General features: G+C 44.2%; 1 protein-coding gene across 3 annotated transcripts; it reads left to right on the forward strand.

Annotated features, from left to right (window-relative positions):
- Positions 1-1,142: 1,142 nt before the first annotated feature.
- cdc42ep2 (CDC42 effector protein (Rho GTPase binding) 2) lies at positions 1,143-12,779 on the forward strand. Of its 3 annotated transcripts, none has more exons than XM_031572052.2 (2): positions 1,143-2,246; positions 11,508-12,779. In XM_031572052.2, the coding sequence occupies exon 2, from the start codon at positions 11,950-11,952 to the stop codon at positions 12,757-12,759; it is 810 nt and encodes a 269-aa protein (XP_031427912.1). In that variant the 5' UTR covers positions 1,143-2,246; positions 11,508-11,949; the 3' UTR covers positions 12,760-12,779. The 3 variants fall into 3 exon arrangements, with proteins under 3 accessions (XP_031427912.1, XP_012696910.1, XP_012696911.1); XM_012841456.3 differs by lacking the exon at positions 1,143-2,246 and adding an exon at positions 4,217-5,694; XM_012841457.2 differs by lacking the exon at positions 1,143-2,246 and adding an exon at positions 5,718-6,183.
- Positions 12,780-18,022: the final 5,243 nt, after the last annotated feature.

The raw sequence follows: 18,022 nt of genomic DNA on the forward strand, positions 1-18,022 counted from the left end.
GAGGTCAGTGTGCTGTGGAGCATTTTCATTACGGAATCAAAACAGAAAATGTTTGTTGACTTGTGTATCTACATCTAATATTAGGAATAATAAAACATTGTTTAAAAAGAAAAAGAGGCGACCATTTTTTCAGTGCATTTGGTTCTTTCTTGGATGTTGTTATTCAGACACATCAATTCTAAACATAATAAGCTATTTCTCACCTTTTATTCAGCAATTTAATACATTGTGAGAACAAATGGGCTACTGTTTGGAAATCACATATTGAGTCCACCGCAGGACTGCCAAAGGCTTGATGTCAGCATCCTGAATGTGCACCCAGCTGGGTTTCCAGTCCCGTCTGTTGACGCGGAAACACCATGATCTCATAGGCCCCTCCGTAGAGTTTGTCTGGGAAAAGGAGAGAACAATGTGTCCTCCTGACATGTTAACAAAGGTAGGAATGACCCTTATTATTGCCTCCAACCCTACACGAAGCCCTGTGATTAAAGCCCATTTTCACTGACAACCTGTTGAGAATTTATTGTAACGGTCTTTGGGCTCTTTTTTTGATATGACCTAATGAGAACTGTGCCTGTATATTTGGTGCTTTTAAAGAATATCATCCAGTTTTTAAGTAGGCCTATTGTATTTCAGCATTCACAATAAAATATGAGAATTTGTGAATTCTCAAGACAATGAGGATCAAAACAGGTCAACTGCTGATAATCAGTGTTTAAGTAGCTTTTTTTCATAATTTCTCTGAATGCAGCATGCCACTCAGCATGATTGACTACAAAGGTGTCATCACTTAATATCGGTTTGAGGCACAGTGACCTCCTTGGCACAAAAATACTCCTTTAATTAAGTAGTTTTAATCAAAAATAGGCCTACTTTAACATTTTCAGATATTTTAGTTTCACTTGGCTTTAAAAACTCCAGCGTGAAGGTGTAGTAATGCTCTAATAACGAAACACTCATTTTCGCAAGGCCTCGTTCAACAATGGGGCAAAGGGGGCCTGAGTGTGGCAATGAGGGGCTTCATAATCAATTGTAGCGCTAATCCCCCGTCAGACGGTCGTTAAACCCCGGCGACCCTAATTCCACCCGCAGCCGCAGATTTAAATGATGCATCTTAATGACAGTCTCAGTCTCTCAAGTGTTCATTTGTTTTGTCTCTGCTTGTAAATGTGGGAGGACTGTTGGGTGCGTGCGTGGGTGCAAGCGCGTGTCCGTAAATGTCTGCTCATGTTACTCGTCAAATTGGGAGTGAATTTTGAAGTTGGCCAGATTTGAGCGTCCTCCGTAGCGAGGAAGTAAGGGGATAGAGTAAGAGGAGCAGAAGATGAGAAGGGGAGGTTTCTTAACTTCGCTTGGGCCAACTGTAGTGTTTAGTCTGGAATTTTCCAACCAAATCAGTAACCTAAATACGATTACAGGTCTTGGTCAACAAAGACGGACTATAGTCTACTCTTGACTCTGAATTCTACTTTCTCACAGATGTCTTCATTATTAAGTAGCCGAGCCTATCCATGTCTTGCGTAGGTTATATTGGCGTTCACGGACTTAAGTTATAGTCTAATTGAACATCGCACTGTGTAAAGTGAGAAGTTAATGCCAACTGTGTAAACCCAAGACAACTGCGCGCGTAATTAAATTAAAGCACAAGGAGGCCTAGGCTATAATTTGGGGACGAGAAAGCCTTTGATCCATGGACGACCATTCGTTTTTAAATCTAATCTAATCTAATTAAATCTGGTTGTCATTAGCTTCTATGTATGTGTTTCATACGTCGTCATCTTGTTCTAACAAATAAAGGTTTGTTAGATGACTAGGCTATTAAGGTGTGAAGATTTAAGACTAACGGTCATTTACCTCAGGGGACCAGCCATCAATGGCACGTTCACGCCTATTGTGACAACAATTTATCAACTGTCTCGGGTAGCTTGGCAACACACCGCCGTGTATATTGGGGGCAAGTTCAAAACGGCGAGGCGAAGTCCCCACCCAGAGGCTTCGGCCGAGCGCTGCTTTATACGCTTAACCACAGCCCAGTTACCCCAGCGACCGTTAAACCGCACGTAGGCTAGAGTCAGGAGAGTCGCTCTCTGGGATCTCGGAAGCTCACGCTCCCTCTAAACAACTAATTTGGCACCGAATATATTGGACTGATATAGCAATCACATTTGGCTTCTCAATGGAATGACAAGGATATTACTGCGAGACACATGCCAAGAACATGACACTTGCGGTGGAGACATCATTCTGTAAGTTGAGTTATTCTGTTGGTAATAGGCTATGTGGTTTAGAGTTGACGGCTGTGGTCACACTGCGATTAACCTTTGCGCATCATGTCAGTTTTATAAAAGTAACATTGTTAACTTGTAAAATTACTTTTCAGCAGCCACAAACCAATGCACTGGATCTTATATAATGGGGGGAAAACGACTAAAATTCCACTTGTTGATGATATTGAGATAACTAGGAGTGCAATGGCCGAAGTCCAACATTTGTGTAATGTTTGTCTGTATTTGTAACTATGTAGAAGTTTATATAAAGTTATTGTAGCGACGCATGAGACTAATCCCTCTAGCCTATATATATAGGGAGACATAGATAGCTTGCTGTTGCGCAACACTTTAGCCTACTGAGAACAAGATTTTCACAGGCTGAGCATTGCTCTTCTGGAGCAATTCGAATGCTCTGGTTTGTTGTTCAGCTACTGTTTTAAATTGGCACATGTTTAACATTGTATTCTACTTAATACAATAAAATGCGGACCTGAATGCCACATACATTTGCAATGTAGATTAGCCAAAGTTATTAGTGTGTGCGTGAGACGTCCGTGTGCGAGGTTTTAAAAAAAGGATTCCTGGTTCAGCATTTTCTGGAATGCTTTTATATGCTGATATTCAAAGCGGGCCTGTCCGGGGAAGTAGGATGGAGTTGAGTCAGCAGCATACTCGATGCAGCAGGGAGGGTAGCGCAGCCAGATGAAGGCTGGAACACACAGCAAGGCTTCTGATTGGACGCGGAGAGGAGCAGGTGGCTCTGTTTATCCAGGTTACCTCACTTGGACCCCCGTGCTTTACTCTCAGCACAATGTTATTTAAAAACACACGACCTCATACTGAATGTAGGCAGTTAGTATTCAAAGGTATTTCTGTATACCCACTCCCCTTTAGTGTGTGTGTGTGTGTGTGTGTGTGTTGCGTGGGTATATATAGTGTGTATTCCTGGAGAATCTTTTACGAATGGTTTTAACATGCCTACATTTGAGTGTGGTGGCCTTTTAAAAATGAAAACATCTGGACTGTATTTGAAGTTGTGCAGGAAGGGGGAAAAAAAGTTGGCCTAGGCCTGAGCACAGCTGAACAGCACTCCTCCATAACAACACACACACACACTCACACATACGAAAAGAGAGAGAGAAACTCAAAGTATGCCTTACTCTAATCCTAGATCCTTGCTTCTCAACCAAATATGTATTTTCACACACTGCTCAGGAGCGTCAGGTTTGTTTTCCGAGATCATGATGAATTCCTCACAGAAAAACAGCAGAGGAATACGGTTGGGCTGGACTGGAGTTCAGATGTACTATCGGAGTGTATCAGAGCCTTTTTGGGAGGAAATTAAAACTTTGATCTAATGACTAATTGAATCTGTGCCCAAACGTCCATCAGAAGGGAAGCAGACCCACAGTGTTGAAACTGACATCTGTTTTCTTTGTACTGTGTGTCTGTTCTCCACATGTTGGGTGTGTTGGGTTTAAATAACGGACAATACTTTCTCTCTTACATCATAATACTTTCTCTTTTAGATCACAGAGTGATGTGAGGAGAACAAAACACCCATTTGTAGCTAAACGGCCAATAGCAGGACTAGCGTTATTTATTAACTCTCCATATTTGCATATTTTTCTATTATGCATACTGCTTGGCACAGGTTATGGATGTTTCACAGTAAACCGTGTTAGTCCTAAACTGCCGGACCTTTACTGTGCATTGTTGATCCTATACATGTGTGTTTTTCTGTCTTGTTTTATTACCTAGCTGTTACCTGTGCCTTATTTTAAACACACTTGGATGTTGAAAGAGGGTTTTAGGTAGGTGTGTAGAAAAGATGAGAAACACTTAAGTGGAACCTTCAGTTCCATATGCAGTTTCATCATTTGGCCTTACATAGACCCCCCCCACACACACACACACACACACACACACACACACACACACACACATTCATGCACACCCCTCACTGTAGTAACCCAACCTTAAACTGACTGGGCTGGGCGGTGAATCACATGTGAGGACAGTCTGGTTCTGCTTCAGTGGTTGTGATTGTCACGCCGGGAGATAACAGACACTTAAAAATGGAGGGTTTTATGAAAGAAAGATGAGACTCTGAAAGCCAGGATGATACTCTTTACTGTGAAGTGATTTAGTAGACGGGGAGACCTACTCAGAGTACATGAGATCCTATCTGACATGGAAACCACTTTTAGATTTAGATTTTAGGAAGATCATACCAGACAGATGGCTGTGTAAAATAACTGATAGGATATCCCCAGCTTGATTTTCAGGCTTAATATCTGATACAAGTTGTCAGTGTTTATTTCTATGTGTGTGTGTTTGTGTGTACTGAAGGGCCTGTATGCAGATGTACTTTTTTCCTTGATAATCCAAGACGGAGACCCTAATACCCAAAGATGAGAGGGATCAGGCACTGTATGCAAGTTAGGATGAGTGATAAGGGTCCTTGTCATGAGGTTGGCATTTGAGCGTTTGTGGAGCCATATGGGGTGACTTTGATCCCAACCTCCTCACCCCTGTTTGATGTTCTGATAGGGGAACTATGTGACATGTTTCTCTGATGAGACCAAATTGTTGCCAATGGGAAAACTAGATCACAAAATAACCAGATCCCTTCTCTTTTCTTTCTTTTTAAAAATATCTTTTCTCTTTTCACTCTCTTCCATTTTTATGTATTCACTCATATTGTTTTTCTTCTCTTCTTTTCTTATCGTGTCTCTCCTTTCTTCCACCTCTCCCCACCAAAAGTCAATCTTTGGAAACCTTAAAAAGGTTTCTCTTGTTTCGCTGGCATGGGCTGGATGCAAAATGAAATATTCAAGTCTGAGTGGCTGGTTGGCGGGCCATTTCCAGGAGGGTCACGGGAAGACTAGCAGCTCACTGAGGCCCTTGTTTTGCAAAATGCATGGCTCCCCTTCATTCCTTCCTCTGACTCCAGTTCTCATGGGTCTAAGCAGAGGAACTAACCAACAGTAAGAGCAGTCAGGCAGGGCAAGGTTAAGCATCAAGCTGGGCTTGGGGCCAGTGCTTGGGTGTTTCTCCCTCTGGGCTGCCTTACATTGTTAATCATGGGAGAACTGGCGTTCCAGTACTGTACAACAGTTTCCTTCCTGACAAAAACAGGGAGAAAAGAAGCTCTGTTTGATACTGAGCGACATTTGTGTGAGAGTGGGTGTGTGAGTGAGATAGAGAAAAAGAGACGTGGTTATCTGGAGTTGAGGGATGTGTAACAGTTAAAAAGTGAGTCAGCGCGTGCTTCCATGCGTGTGTACGTCTGCGTGTGCCTCTATGGCTGAAACGGATTTGACCCGCTGGAATTTCCAGCAGTAAGGAAGAAGTGTGACATTCTATAGCGCGAAGAAAACCCCGGTCTGGATTTCAGGAGACATGCTAAAGGCATTGTGATGTAAGAGTCTACATACACCTTTAACTGCCTATCACATCTCGCATTTGATGTTTCTTTTCACCCCAAGGTGTGTACGGAAATCGGCGCCAGGGTTTCTCACTAGCTACTTTATGACAGCGATCAGATGTCTGGGTCGGCCAGTCGTTGCGAAATCCAGCTCCTTGCTTTCCGCACCGAGACTGTCCAATTGAATGCGGTGCTCCGGTAGCCTATTGCGGAACACGTTAGTGCGTGAGAGCCAGAGGCTTGTCCCTCGCGCCTCTCTAGTTTTACAGTATCAGCAAATGCTTACTGTATGGCACACGGTATCAGGTGTGCAGGTTATTTATATGGCGCCGGAACCTAAGCATTACATTGCGCAGTGAACATCTGACACTGCGAAAATCATCAGTCCTAAACTGCACAGTCCCACAAAGGAGGATTTCTTGCTGTTGAAGAATATCACACAGTCGACGAGGAACTGTCAGGAGTGGCGATAGGAATTTGAAGGTAACATGAACCTGGTGTTTTGTGAGTTAAGATGACTGCGTCTTTCTTATGCATTGCGTAAGGTTTATGAACCGTATTGAAAGTCTGTTTAAATAGAGGGAGGGACGGCGGATGCGGAGAACGCACATCTAAACATATTTTAAGTGGGTGATTTTATTGCAGACAAGGCATCCTTGCACTTTTCGATATGGATAGGGTAGTTTGACGATGGCATACTACATAGCTGTTACTGGAAACTTTTTGTATGTGGCAGCTGTACTCTGTGTTGACCGGCGGTTTGGGGCAAATGCAGATAACACCTCACCAAACTCCTCTGGATGGTCAAGAACATCTGCAATTCTTATATCATTCGATTAGTTTGGGAATATCTGTTAGAAAAGATAGTAATTTGACAAATAGAATACTGCCACTGCACCCCATAAACTCAGTTCGTAATGTAACTAACTAACTGACAACCGATAGCACATACCCTATGAGGTTTTATTTAAGTCGGCACCATATTTGAACAAATATCTCATTAGTTTGTTTTCACTTCTCAGTGACGTCTCGATGATTGCGATTTTCTTTTGATTTGTGGGGGGTGTGCGATTATTCAGCTACCGGTAAATTCACCCCCAGACCGGAATCTTCTACTTGGAAACGTCATTCTGGAAACCAGAATGAATAGGTAGATTATTGTACTAGCACAGAAGAATTTACAACTGATTCAATTAAAAACACAAACACCCAATCACAAAACATAACAAGTAAACTTTTCCCACGCTCCTGAATCATGATTGTACCGTATGGAAACCCATTTTGTGATCGCCACAGCCACGTTTTTTTTCTCCCAGCTTTCAGAGGGGCTTCAATGGTGACACTGCGAGTATTGTTTGCAGGCTACCGGCCCGCTGTCATCAGTGCGCGCAGCCAAACAATGCGCTTCTCAGCCCTCATAGCTTCCATTGTGTGCGCTCTGAATCGCTACGAGACGCCAAAAACGTTGTGACAGTATGTTCCATGTATTATCTAACAAACGAACCGGCTTTCCGAGGTCTGGTCATTGTGCAGCCATTTAGCTTGGGCAGCAACGCTATTTACCCTTGCTCTACCTTAACAACAAGGGGGCAATAGTGGTATAACGTGTGATCTATCTGTTTGTTTTTCAGAAGGATGAGATGAAGTAAGACATTTTAAAATCTTCCGCCCAATGATCAGCGAGTTTGCTTTATGAGGGCAATGCCATGGTCGAGAGCTCATGAAAGAAGTTGTCTTGCCCTCACTTGTGTTGGCACCTGTGGTAGCATAATGGTTATGGCAGGCCCACACAGATCTGGTTTTCTGGCAATGATTGTTCTCATCAATCACAATGGTCTAATCAGACCTTCAACAGCTTTCTTGGGTGTTTTCCAGTTTGAGGAAACTGAAACAAAACACTTTAACAAAATACTTTGGACACCAAGGTGTGGGTAGCCAATCACAGGATATGAGTCACTGGGTTCTAATGCTGAATTCCCCAAAACCCATTCCTGAGAAGTAGACTTACTCTGAAAAACAACCAGTGCTGATTCCTCAGTCTAATACCACCCCCCACACCCATGTGCACTGCTTGTATTTGAAAAGAAAAGCAACTGTGTAAATGGCCGTGTTAAGAAGAACTGCTGAAAACATGCTGTTTCCCTGTGGTGAGCCCAAATGGCCTGCGTGCCACAAGGTTTCTGTGATGTCAGTTACAAGCAGTTAACGGTTGTCAGTCCACACTTTTGGAGACTGGTCTGCCTAGTTGAGTTGTGGCATCACTGGGGACCAAGCAGATGTGGGGGCATGGAAATACTTTTGGAGTATTTGGGTCGCCGGATTCTAGTTAGTCCGGATAGAGAGGCTTTGCGGCCATGCGACTGGCGGGGGCCCGGTGTGCCCGCGGCTGTTCTGCCAAGAGGGTTTGTGACCAATCTGACCACATGAGTGGTGAAAGAGTAGCCAAAAAGTAGCACATCATATCTCAGGCTAGGCAACACCACTAGAGGCATAGCCTGAGAATGACCTTGAGCTCGATTGAGCTGTCTTTCAAAGTAGCATGTTCGCTACAAGCAATGGAAATTAGGAGAGATGCAGTGTGTATGTTTGAATCATTGGCAGATGTGTCCTGTACCTCATGTAAAAAGTACATGTTGTTACCCAGCCCTGAATTCTGTTGACTTAAGATTAGATTGACCGTTGGCCTTGACACAGATAGTCATACCCTAACACCAGCAGATCCTCAGTGGACTTAACCTACTGCCTTTGAAATTGATTCGGGAAAAACAAACCAAGTAACAATAGATTTCATTTCCCTTGAAACCACTCATTTAGAGAGCACGTGTCCGTTCTGTGGTTTGGCCTGGTAAGTTTTTTTTTTAAATGGTCTTTGCCTTTGTCGCCAACACTGTGTCTAATACCATTTCCCCCAGTGATAATCCCCTTAAAGTTCTTATAACTTGGTATACCTTTTATCGTGTTCCTGGAAAATGGTTTGACAGTGTCTCTGCTTTTCAGTTCATTGAGCAAGACTGGGCCTGTTTCTCAGGCCATTGCAGAGAATTTGTAGAAACAGAACATTAAAGAAAGAGGGAGAGAGATGCCAAAAATGGTATAAAAAAAAAAAAGGTTAATGGGAGAAAATTTGAGTGGGAAGGTTTCAGAATGAGAGGTATTCAGAGAGTTGTTTAAGTGGGAAGTTCAAAAGAGAGTTATTCAAAGTGGTACAGCGTGGCATATAGAAAAGTTGAGAAAGCTAGTCACTGAGGAAGAGATAGAGAGAGGCTCAAACAGAGACTACAACAGCAAAAGATGAATCAATGGAAAAAGAAAAAGAAAGGGGGAAGAGAGAGGGAGCAGTTCTGAGTAATGGGCCCCTCATTGTTGTGCTGCTCATTATCGAAATCATCATTATCTACACAGTCCACTGATTCTGCACACTCAAGCTCTCTCTCTCTCTCTCTCTCTCTCTCTCTCTCTCTCTCTCGCCCCCCCTCTCCCCAAGCACTGTCATAGCATGCTATCAGAGTGAGGCATCCAACAGAGGACACTTTAATCACAAACACACACACACATACTCAGACAAAGACAGAACACATACATAAACACATACCACATGGCTATTACTCAACAAAAAACATAAACACACAGTATTTAATACCCTTAACGGTGACACACCCTCACACACATATACACTCATGCACATACCAAGTGGCACACATGATCAAATCTCAGATACACTGACACACACACACACGCTCTCTCGCGCTCTCTCTCTCTCTCTCTCTCTTAATCAGCAGTGTTCTGACAGTGTCATCTGATTTTTCGCTCTCGCTCACACACAGCTCTTGCTGGGCACAATACTTCATTAGTCACAGTCACGGACTGCTTACATGCAGGCTATCACTAGAAAAAACATCCAGGCTTGATTGGGCAGATAATCAGTTTCAGCTACAATAGCTACGATTCCCTTTATTTACAATCTTTCCATAAACTTTGCCATGACCTTAAAATATAACCCTAGTCTGTAACATGTTTTACAAATGAACAGCAATTTACAATGAGAACATCCATTCTGATTGTTGCTGAAGAGCTAAAATGTTTGTGTTTGTTGTGTGTGTCTGTGGTTGTTTTGTCTACTTGTAATGTTGTGTTGGATACTGTTGGTTGTCACCTGGCGTCCCTGTGTTTAAACTCCAGATCTTTTCACATTGTGTGTGTGAGTGTGTGTGTGTGTATACATTCGTGTCTAAACACTAACCTCCCCGAAATCCCTCACAATAAACTTTAGTATCACCAAAATCTTTCCAACACAACTCACTCTATGCAGCAGTGGGACATCACTGGAGCATTCTGGTTTGTGTGTGTGTGTGTGTGTGTGTGTGTGTGTGTGTGTGTGTGTGTGTGTGTGTGTGTGTGTGTGTGTGTGTGTGTGTGTGTGTGTGTGTGTGTGTGTGTGTGTGTGTGTGTGTGTGTGTGTGTGTGTGTGTGTGTCTGCTTCAGCTCACGAGCCTCTGTTGTGCATTATGTAATGGTTGGGGATTGTCTTCTGCACAGTGTCAGGGAGGAGGTTGGCTGTTTGGGCTGTTGCCCATGTAATGCACAGTAGCTGACAGAGAAAGGTTGTCATAGTGACATTAAGAAAGGCACAGTAACATTATCTTACACATGCACACACACACACACATAGTTTCTCTCTTGCTCTGTTTGTGTTGCTCATATTCTCACACACACACAAACACAGAAACACATGACGGTGTTCTATGCTTTTCTGTTTATAAGGATTGGTGGTTAAAGTGTTCTTGCATTCTTAAAGGTCTTGTCTTTTCCATTAAATGCCCACAGCAATAACTCCTATAACTTGAGAAGTGTGAGTTATTGTGATATCAGATGCATGTTAGCTATTTACAGGTGTTTAACCTGAGCTTCACCTCTTAGTATGCGGCTACAAACACAGTTCTCTCTCCCTCTCTCTCTCCATCTCTCAAACACACACACACACACACACACAAACACAAACACAACAGTACAGTGTTCTGGTTCAAGTGAGTCAGTCATGTTGTTTTACTCATGACCATCATTATCTTTAGTAAAATATGATAAATGAGAATATTTATCTGGCTTTGTTTAGAGACATCTGCAGCCCAGGCAAGGTGTATTAGACTGCTGACATAACCTGCTGTTGTCGTTAGCTTTATTGAAATGTGTTGAGACTGCAATAGCCAGGCGAGGCCATGGTGTCACCCAAAAGGACTCCACATGCACATTTTTCCCATGGTGCACTGCCAACGACAATAATCTGTGATTGTTTAACTTCCTGCCTGCTAATTACATAATCAAAATCTAGATTTATTTGTCTTTTTCTCTGCTTACTAGAACTTATTTGTGTCTGTGTAGAGGAGAATTCTTTCACACATTTTAGGAAAATGTCTTCTCCAGAACATCTGCGTGTGTGTGTGGGTGGGTGTGTGTGTGTGTCTGTATTTCTTAGTGGCTTTAAGTTATCAGCACATCCCGTTCATTTGCTAGAGTAGAGCATTATGTAAAAGGGTCTAAGATGTTTACGGCCAAGACATTGTTGTCTGCGTGGTTTTGTGATGGCTTGAGATTTAAACATCTCTCTTCTTGTTTGTCTTTGGAGCTGGCTTGGAGCCCTCAAAAGTTGTAAATAAATCCAGTGAACCCCAAAAGGAAGGAAGTGGCCTTTGACTATTTATAGTGTGTGTTTTTCTAAGCGCACATGTAGTACAAGCCGAGAAGTATTTTAAGTGTTCATCTGACCCTCCCCCCCCCCCCCCTCTTTCTCCCTGTCCACTCTTCTTTTGCAGGCAGAGGGTGTTGACGCAGTGGCCGGTCAGCTGACAGCGCTGGGAAAGTCATCTCAGAGACGTCGGTGACGACGGCGACTTTGAAGTCCAGTCGTGGAAAAACAGGAAGGGACGTGTCGGAAGGGATCGGTGTGGAATAAAACAGCGGGTGCTGTGTTGGGCCACATTGTTTGTGGGGGTGTTGTTGCACCACTGGGTCATTTGAACTTTAGACCTTCTGGCAAACAGCAAGCAGGACCGGGCCACATCCCCTGCTGTTGAAAAAAAGAGAAAAGGCCCATCTTGCCGTTCCTATCCTGAGAGTTCTTTGGGCTTCTCTCTGTAGCTCCTGTCTTTCTTTCTTTTCCTCTGCCCCTTTTGTCTTTCTCCCTTTTCCCCTCTCTCGTCGCTCACCCTGTTGCAAGACCTTGCTCTCTGCTGCCCCGGAGGGAAGGTTCCGGAGATGTCAGCCAAAGCTCCCATCTACCTGAAGCGCCGCAGCCGCAAGGGCAAGAAGGAGAAGCTGCGCGACCTCCTCTCCTCAGACATGATCAGCCCTCCGCTCGGAGACTTCCGCCACACCATCCACATCGGCAGCGGCGGTGGCGCGGATGACCTCTTCGGCGATCTCTCCTTCCTGCAGGGCAAGTTCCACCTGTTACCCGGGCAACAGGGCCACCACGCTTTGTCGCAGTATGGCGGGAGTGGCGATGAGTTCCATTTCAGCCGCACGTCGAGCGTGAGCGGGCACCTGCCATCGTCTGAGAGTTCGCCACTGCTCAAGAATGCGCTATCCCTCCCGGTCATTGGCAGTGTGCAGGCGCTCACTCTGCCCACCACCGCCCCGACCATCACCGGTACCGCCGCCCCCCAACCCATGCCATCACCCCCACAAACCACACCCCACTCCCCTCCTGCACCCTACCAAGCCCCGCCACCCAAACCTCCCAGACTGCACCTGGAGGACCGCGCCCTGACGTCATCACCACCGCCCTACCCTATGTTGGCGTCTCCGGAAAAGACCACGTCTTCGCGGTTCAGCCCGACGCGCTCCAGCGAAGACGAGAGCTTCGGGAGAGATGCCAGCACACCGGAGGAGGACACGGGGCTCCAGGAGAGACCCTACCTGTCCCACGCCGGCTCCCTGCTCTCCCTGCACCTGGACCTGGGGCCGTCCATCCTGGATGAAGTGCTCCAGATCATGGACAGCCAGCACCTAGGGGGGCTCAATGGGGGATGTATGTCAGGGGGCAGACAGGAGATCTACACCTGAAGACAATGAACCCCCCCCCCCTAAAAAAACAACTCCATCCCAACTCCCCTACCCCTTAACTGACTGCTGCAGCCACCCAACCCCCCTCAACACCCCTTTCACTCACACACAGACACACACACACACACACACACACACACACACACACACACACACACACACACACACACACACACACACACACACACACATACACACACACGCACACACACTCAACTCAAAGTGCTGTGTTCATCCCAGCCACACACACACACTCCTCCACTCTTTCAATATATGAATCTGTCTTCCTGACTCCATGGAAAATGTCTGAGGTGTGTGTTTTACAGACTCCTACCCACACTGGCCTGCTAAAACACTTGGATTGAAGCTACAGTGTTTTTGTGCCCCCTCAGAGGAAAGAAGAATGAACGAAAGAGAAACAGCTCTCCCATCTGCTGGTTATTTAGTTTCAGACTGATTTTTTTTCTTTCTTTGTCTCTCTTTGTGTTTTTAAATGAGACTCTTCTGCTGACTTTAAAACTGTGAAGACACAAGATGAGCCAGGAAAAGGACTAAGCAGCTAAGCTTCAGCGTGGCTCCCTTCATGTCCTCCTAGTTCCCTATTTCTCTGTATTTTTCTCCCTCGTCAAACTGAAAATGAACTGCTGGTCAGACTGGTAAAACATGAACTTCATAAAAACTGTGCGTGGATATACTGAACTGATTTTTGAGACATGTTTTTCTTCTTTACCTTCTCTGGCTCTGGAACTCTCCTTCTGCAGATACATTTTGAGACAGTTTTCTGTCCTGCAGGCGATCTGTGGTCTACAACCTTGGCCCGGATTTCTCTGTGCGAAACCTCCTTTCCTTTTTTCTCTTTTTTTTGGGAAAGAGAGAATGCACAGCGGGAATAGTTGACCTTTTAGAGTGGAGTGATGACTTCATCCTTAGTCTTGCGAGTGAGCCCGTGTATGTGCAGACCCCCTCCCAGTCCCCCATTGGCTGTCTCACTGTAACACTGCAGTGAATTTTCTTTTTTTTTACATGGAGGAAAGCAAAGAAAACAAAGCTTGACGTGCTGCACTACCCTCATGCATTTTATAAAAAAATAAACTCACATCTGACCACTTCGAAGTCACAGCGAGTTGGGTAAACTTCATTGAGTGAGAGAGCCCTTTTTGAAAAAGTCTCACTGGTTCGATTTCTGAGGCCTGACTTTTGGATAGCTGAGGGCGGAGGGGAGAAGGCGGGCCTTATGGGTTGTCTGAGTTTGCGCTGTCCCCCCGGGGTGTGTTTTAGGAGCTGCAGCTGTGCCGCTGCCCTCTCTCTTTCCCTGTCTCTCTCTGTTCGAGGTTCAAGGGGAGTATGGAAAAGAGGCTTTTGTTACAGTTGGCCAGCCACCTGCACCTACCTCTCCAGGGGCCTCATCTCTCGTCATGGTGGTCGGAAGAGACACACGAGTTTCATAGACATGTGGTTGAATCAAGGAGAATGGCAGCAAACATAAAGCGAAAAATAGCAGACACCATTCTTTCTGTGCACTGCCGTAAATGAGCATTATGTAAGAGCAATAACGTTGGCAGTAGAGCAACACACATTAAGCTTTATGTTTGCAGTTATGATGGTTGGCAAATAGAAGGTAGATCCATATGCTCAGAGAGAGTTAATGCTGTTTTTCAGTTCAATGGATATTTCTTTGTATTTTGCCATTTTTTGATATTAATGTGAGTTGTTTTTACCATAGGGGATTGATGGAATGTTAAGTAGACAAAAGATATGTTTTTTTTTTTTTAATGAAGCATGGGTACTTTGCACTTAAATTTCTGTAATATAGAAATGTTGAATGTACAGTAAAAATGGTAGACACTAATGGTAGATTATAAGACAAGCTAAATGAACAGACACAATAACTCAAAGCACAAGAACTTTTCATTTAAGCAGGACCAATAGAATACAGCAACAAGTTATTCATCAAAACCACTTAGTCTGGAAATCACTAAAGTACATTTCTGCCAATCCACAAATGTTGACGAAGCATGAAAACACAAAAAACTGGCATTATGCTTAACCACGAATACTACCTTATACCACTATAATTTACGCATATACTTTAACTTTTTAAGAACTTACTCATCATCATATCAACTATCCCAACACTTTAGGTGCTCTGACAGAATCGTTGAAGAGGTGTATTTGCATCACACGTGCGGTGCAATCTGACAGCATGTTGCTTTGAAGGACAAGACTTTCAGAGCTGTACTCTATTTGAATCTGACTTAGTAGACACACAGATAAGCTGTGCATATGTGTATAAATAGTTACTTGTCAGGATAACAGTGCATTTCACCTCATATTCTGAGAGCATGATTAGATGTCCCGCAGGAGGATAAAGTTCTAGTGTTTCGTGATATCATTTTGGCACTGTGTGTGTGCGTGTGTGTGTGTGTGTGTGTGTGTGTGTGCGTGCGTGCGTGTGTGCGTGCGTGTGTGGTTGACGTGTTACACAGGGACTGTGCTGCTGGCAGAGCTCTCACTCCTGGCTCTCTCTCACACCCCACTCAGCCTGGTGTACTAGTCCAAGGAGTGGTGCCTGAGATTTGAATGGGAACTTCAATGCTTCTCCTTAACCTCCTCCTCCTCCTTTGGAACCAGTGGTGCCTATGAAGTCTTACATTTAACTGGTGGGAATAGACACTCTTCATTTACAGTCACAGTGACAACACTATTTTCCTGTCTGGTCTCTACAACACCAAATAGAGTATCATCAGTATAGACAGGACATTACAACCTTTACATGGATAACTAGAAGGGTGTTTGGACAGCATAGACCAAGGCCAATAGTCCACTCTTGTAAAATTAAATCTCACAATGTTAATGAAGTGGGGTCTTCCTTGGCCCATGCTCCACCCCTTCACCAAGTTTCATGAAAATCAGTGTGGTAGTCGGCGTGATCCTGCTGACAGACAAACAAACCAACAAAACATACATGTCTGTGTATGGGACTTTTTCCTGGCCCATTTTCAATGGACAGACACCACAAGACACCACGGAGTCCCCTCTAAGTGGTTCTATTTCGACTGGAAGACCACCATACTAATGACACACAGCTACTCTATGTTTTTTCCCATTAACTAATACAAATCTAAGGCTATTAAACCACTTTTGCGTCTCAAAGCTGTCTACATAATACACCAAGTCCACAAAGTGATGCATACAGACGTATCCGCAGGTAAACTCTGTAACCTTTCAGTGGGTTCTAAACTATTCTGGACATCAAGATGGTCACAATCTTGCTGCTGCTGTGATGATTAGCTACAATGCTACATGCTGGGATCATTTGTGCACTTAAAGGTGAAATATATGTTGACTGCTAGCTGTACATGATTATAAATAAATGTTCTTTTATTTAGAAACACTGTGTGGTATTGTCTGTTTGTTTGTGCTACTACGACATGGTAGCTGGCTAAAGCCAGACTACGCATTGCCAGCTCAGCTTTCAATTATACTCTGGAAAGTAAGCAGTTGGAGAAAGTTGATCAGCTTGTTTTCTTTTTCAGTGATACCCATCAGCAAGCAGTGGGGAGTTATTGAGCTGATAGCAAGAGGACACACATTGCATTGCCCATAACTCAATTTGAATTCAGTGGAACATATCCAGACCACAATGAATGTAGGATGGGCAGAGGCAGGGGAATAATGAAAAACAAAAGTGTCTATTTGAGGGAGGTATAGTGAGAGAGAGAATTATTAAAGCAAACTGGTGTCTTTTGACGATGGCCTATGTCGTGCTGTGAAAGCTTTTCTTTGCACAGAACTACGTAGTGCATAGCCTGGGTTGCTATTGGAAACACCAGGTGTGTTTATCCGTCCTTCATGTCACCATACACCATCCACACCATGACCATTAAAATTAATTTGAAGATGATACCAAAACTAGTTCCCTGTAAAAACACACCTCAAAAAGTGGCAAAGTGCTTCATGCTGTTGCTTTAAGGGGCTGAATGTGAGGATTAAATAAATAGGACCAGAGAATGTGTGTGTTCCGAGGGTGTGTATGTAAAAATGTTCAGAATTATGTGTATGTTTATAGGAGCATTATGAGTCTCTAATTGTGTGTGTGTGTTCCCATGTGTATGTGTTGTGAGTGTGTAAGTCCATTTGTGTTTGCTCATTGCTGCCGTTTCCCCTCCACTCTGCTGAATAGCCCTGGGAATCGCTCCAAGCGGCTTTATTAACACAGGGACCTAAGCACACCCGCTCCGTGACCCTGCCAACCCCAATTCCATGGGAATGCGTTTTCGGGAGGTGTGTGTGTGTGTGTGTGTGTGTGAGATGAGGCCTGGAGGGGGGCAAGGAGAGAGAGATAGGGATGGTAAGGAGAGAGAGTGAGAGGGAGTTTGTTAACTTTCATTCAAACGTCCACCTCTCTTTTGCGGTAACTGTAGATGTAATCACTAATCAGTGGGGGGTGAAGATGAGGACTTACTGATAAAAGAACTTTGACCATGATGTAAATGAATGACTCCAATGAAAATAACATGGTCTTTTTTTTCCAAGTTATCCTACATTACTCAGTTATTTTACAAAGTTATTATGTGAAACATGTTCTTCCTTGTGTGTATGCATCAGTAAACCCATCTGAAAAGTAGTAACAATATTCACTCGTGGTGAGACTGCGCTCTTCAGAAAGGGGAGTGGTTCATTACGTAATCTTGATCCAGAACACACCAAGGGACTTCTAGAAAGACTCTTTCCCCAAACGCACAATTGTGTTTTGTCTCTCTGTGTGTCTGCACCCACAAATGAGAGGCTTTGGTGGGTGGGGGTTGGGTGAGTCCTGCTGTAACGTTTGACAATGACTCCCCTCTCAGACTCTTGTTCTGTCACTCTGTCCATTCATGGGTGCGGACTGTAGCATGTACAAAATTCATTAATTATTATTTATTTATTTGTATTCATGAAAAGGATGTTTGTTGCACCAGGAAGAATAAGTCTTGAGACTCTGTTCTGTAGATCTTGTGCCGTGTGTTTGTGGGTAGGGTTCAGCTCTCACCATTCCTCTTGGTCGGACTCCCCTCTCCTTCTGTTTCGCTTAGTAGTGTCTGAAGTGCAGGGCCTCACAATGTGTATGCACGCCTTTGTGTGTCTCAGAGTGATGGAGAGAAAAGTGATAGAGAGAGGCAGCAGAGAGAGAGAGAGAGGCTGTCATCCATTAAGCTTGGCTCTTAGTGTGTGGGCTGCATTCAAAACCTGTCAGCTGTCTTTGAACGGGGGGGGGGGGGGG

This window comes from Clupea harengus, chromosome 8 (assembly GCF_900700415.2).
Source record: "Clupea harengus chromosome 8, Ch_v2.0.2, whole genome shotgun sequence".
NCBI lineage: Eukaryota > Metazoa > Chordata > Actinopteri > Clupeiformes > Clupeidae > Clupea > Clupea harengus.

What these genes read in the sequence shown, in the direction of transcription:
- cdc42ep2 (XM_031572052.2), top strand. Translation starts at nt 11,950, where the DNA reads ATGTCAGCCAAAGCTCCCATCTACCTGAAGCGCCGCAGCCGCAAGGGC.